Source organism: Histoplasma capsulatum, genomic scaffold (assembly GCF_000149585.1).
Source record: "Histoplasma capsulatum NAm1 scaffold_5 genomic scaffold, whole genome shotgun sequence".
Classification (NCBI taxonomy): domain Eukaryota; kingdom Fungi; phylum Ascomycota; class Eurotiomycetes; order Onygenales; family Ajellomycetaceae; genus Histoplasma; species Histoplasma mississippiense.
Window position 1 is genome coordinate 1,876,795 of NW_001813978.1, and position 2,042 is coordinate 1,878,836.

Sequence of the window (2,042 nt, forward strand, 5' to 3'; positions counted from 1 at the left end):
CCCACGTCCGCGGGGTATCGATGTATGGGAGCGCCATGTTTGTTCTATAGATGCTGGTGAACCTGATTCGTACTGGGCATGCCGTATCTTCATTATAAGTAAATCAGACTGAATCATTGAACGTCAAAATGCCCTCCCAAAAGCTCAGTGATAAATGATTATGCGGCGATGCTGTCTGTGGAAAGACGTGTTTGGCGATGTTTACATCTAGCCTAATCAGGTGTAGTGTCTTTCCATACTTCCGTATTGGCGGTAAAACATCGGCCCGGTTTGCATCCAGGCCAAGAGATGTTGGTGCAATATTTCTCAAGCCCAAAAGGCAAGAAAACCAGGTTATAACATGGCGCCCCCTACAGATGAGGATATCGAGTGGTTTAGGTCTACATTTCGTCCTATTCCTAAGGCCCAACTGCCAGATGATTGCATTGAATATTCCTTATATTGCGTATCCACCAGCAACGTCGACAGCACTGAAGATGCTGATTTAATTCGTAACCGTCTCACCGAAGTGCAGAAAGCTGCAGCCGAGCTCGTGAGGGCGTTCTTAAAAGACTATATATGGCAGCGCGACATCTTTATGTTGGAAATGATAAGAGAAGATGGTAAGCAGGTTCGTCTTGTGGCCGTCTGATACCAACTTTAGAGAGGGCAATTAAATATCAGGCATCTAACTATATCATCTGGGAACATGTGATAGGATTGAATTTACTTCGCGGACGAACTGAATATGGAGACTCAATAGAGGATGAATGGGTTATTGTCTATATATTGCGGGAGTTGACGCGACAGTTTGATGATTTATGGGTGAAGGTCTCAGACAGTGATGGTGAATTTTTGCTGGTGGAGGCCGCACCAACATTGCCATCCTGGCTTGAACCGGACATTGCAAATCATAGAGTAGGTAATGCATCGTCCCCCAATTAGGTTTGACATACTGACATCTCACAGGTTTGGATTCATAAGGGTCGACTGCTGATCATCAAACCAGAGAAAGACAAGAGATCTATTCCTAAACCACTAACATTCCGAGAGGCAAGGAAAATAATTGTTGGAGATCCTAGGCGACTAATGCACTCACCAACGATAGAAGCTGAAGCGTTTTATCGACTTCGCAATTACCCGACGCAAATCGCTGACAACCTCCACACATCCCCAATTACCATACCGCGGAAACTTGCGTACATCCTACATATAAAACCAGCTTATATATCCCCAGCAGTGGACGCGTTCTATATTAGGGATCCGATATCCTTAAGACCTTTAAAATCAAAGGACACAAGTGCGTTAATATTCAAACCAGAGGATTTAGTCACCGTTAGCGTCCGCTTTACGAGGGTTGGGTACGCACAATTAAAAAGCCAGGATTTTGAACTACCTCCAGCTTGGAAGGGCAAACTACCGCCTGAAACCCCGAAATCGAATTATGCTCGCGCTGAAATGGGGGTAAAGGTTACCAGTGGATTCGAAATGTTGTTGTCAGACCCTCAAAACCAGGATAAAGTAGCAGCAAGGGAAATAAAACTCATACTCGAAGATATTGAATCTGGAGATGACAAATTACCTACGAATGACGAAATTGAATCGACCTGGGAGAAACGTGAAGATGACGAGAAGTGGCTCGATATAAACTTTGAGGACCTCGAGCAGGAGCTGAAAGGGCGACATGGGGCAGACAAAAGTGATAAATCTGCCGGCGCATTTGGTGACCAAGCTGCCCAAGAGAATCTTCAAAGAATAGTGGAACGATTCGAGCAATTTTTGAATGACGACCGCGCTGGCCTTGATGGAGCCGATCTTATCGACGAGACGGACTCCGATGATTGTGACGTTGATACTGACGATATCAGTAGCGACGGTGAAGATAAGGAAGTATCATTCGATGAGGATGAATTCTCGAAGATGATGCAAGAAATTATGGGACTTCCTACGAAACCGGAAGGGAATGCCCGGCCCAAGAGGATGAAGCGATTTGAAGAGTTGAACTCAGACGCCCTTCTATCTGGATGAAGACGACAACGAAGAGATAGAAAAATTGTCGTGGG

At 45.2% G+C, this 2,042-nt stretch overlaps 1 protein-coding gene across 1 annotated transcript; it reads left to right on the forward strand.

Annotated features, from left to right (window-relative positions):
* Nucleotides 1-340: 340 nt before the first annotated feature.
* On the forward strand, nucleotides 341-2,007 carry HCAG_05414 (conserved hypothetical protein; the record flags this gene model as incomplete). Its single annotated transcript, XM_001539897.1, has 3 exons — nucleotides 341-602; nucleotides 698-897; nucleotides 949-2,007. The coding sequence occupies 3 exons, from the start codon at nucleotides 341-343 to the stop codon at nucleotides 2,005-2,007; spliced, it is 1,521 nt and encodes a 506-aa protein (XP_001539947.1).
* Nucleotides 2,008-2,042: the final 35 nt, after the last annotated feature.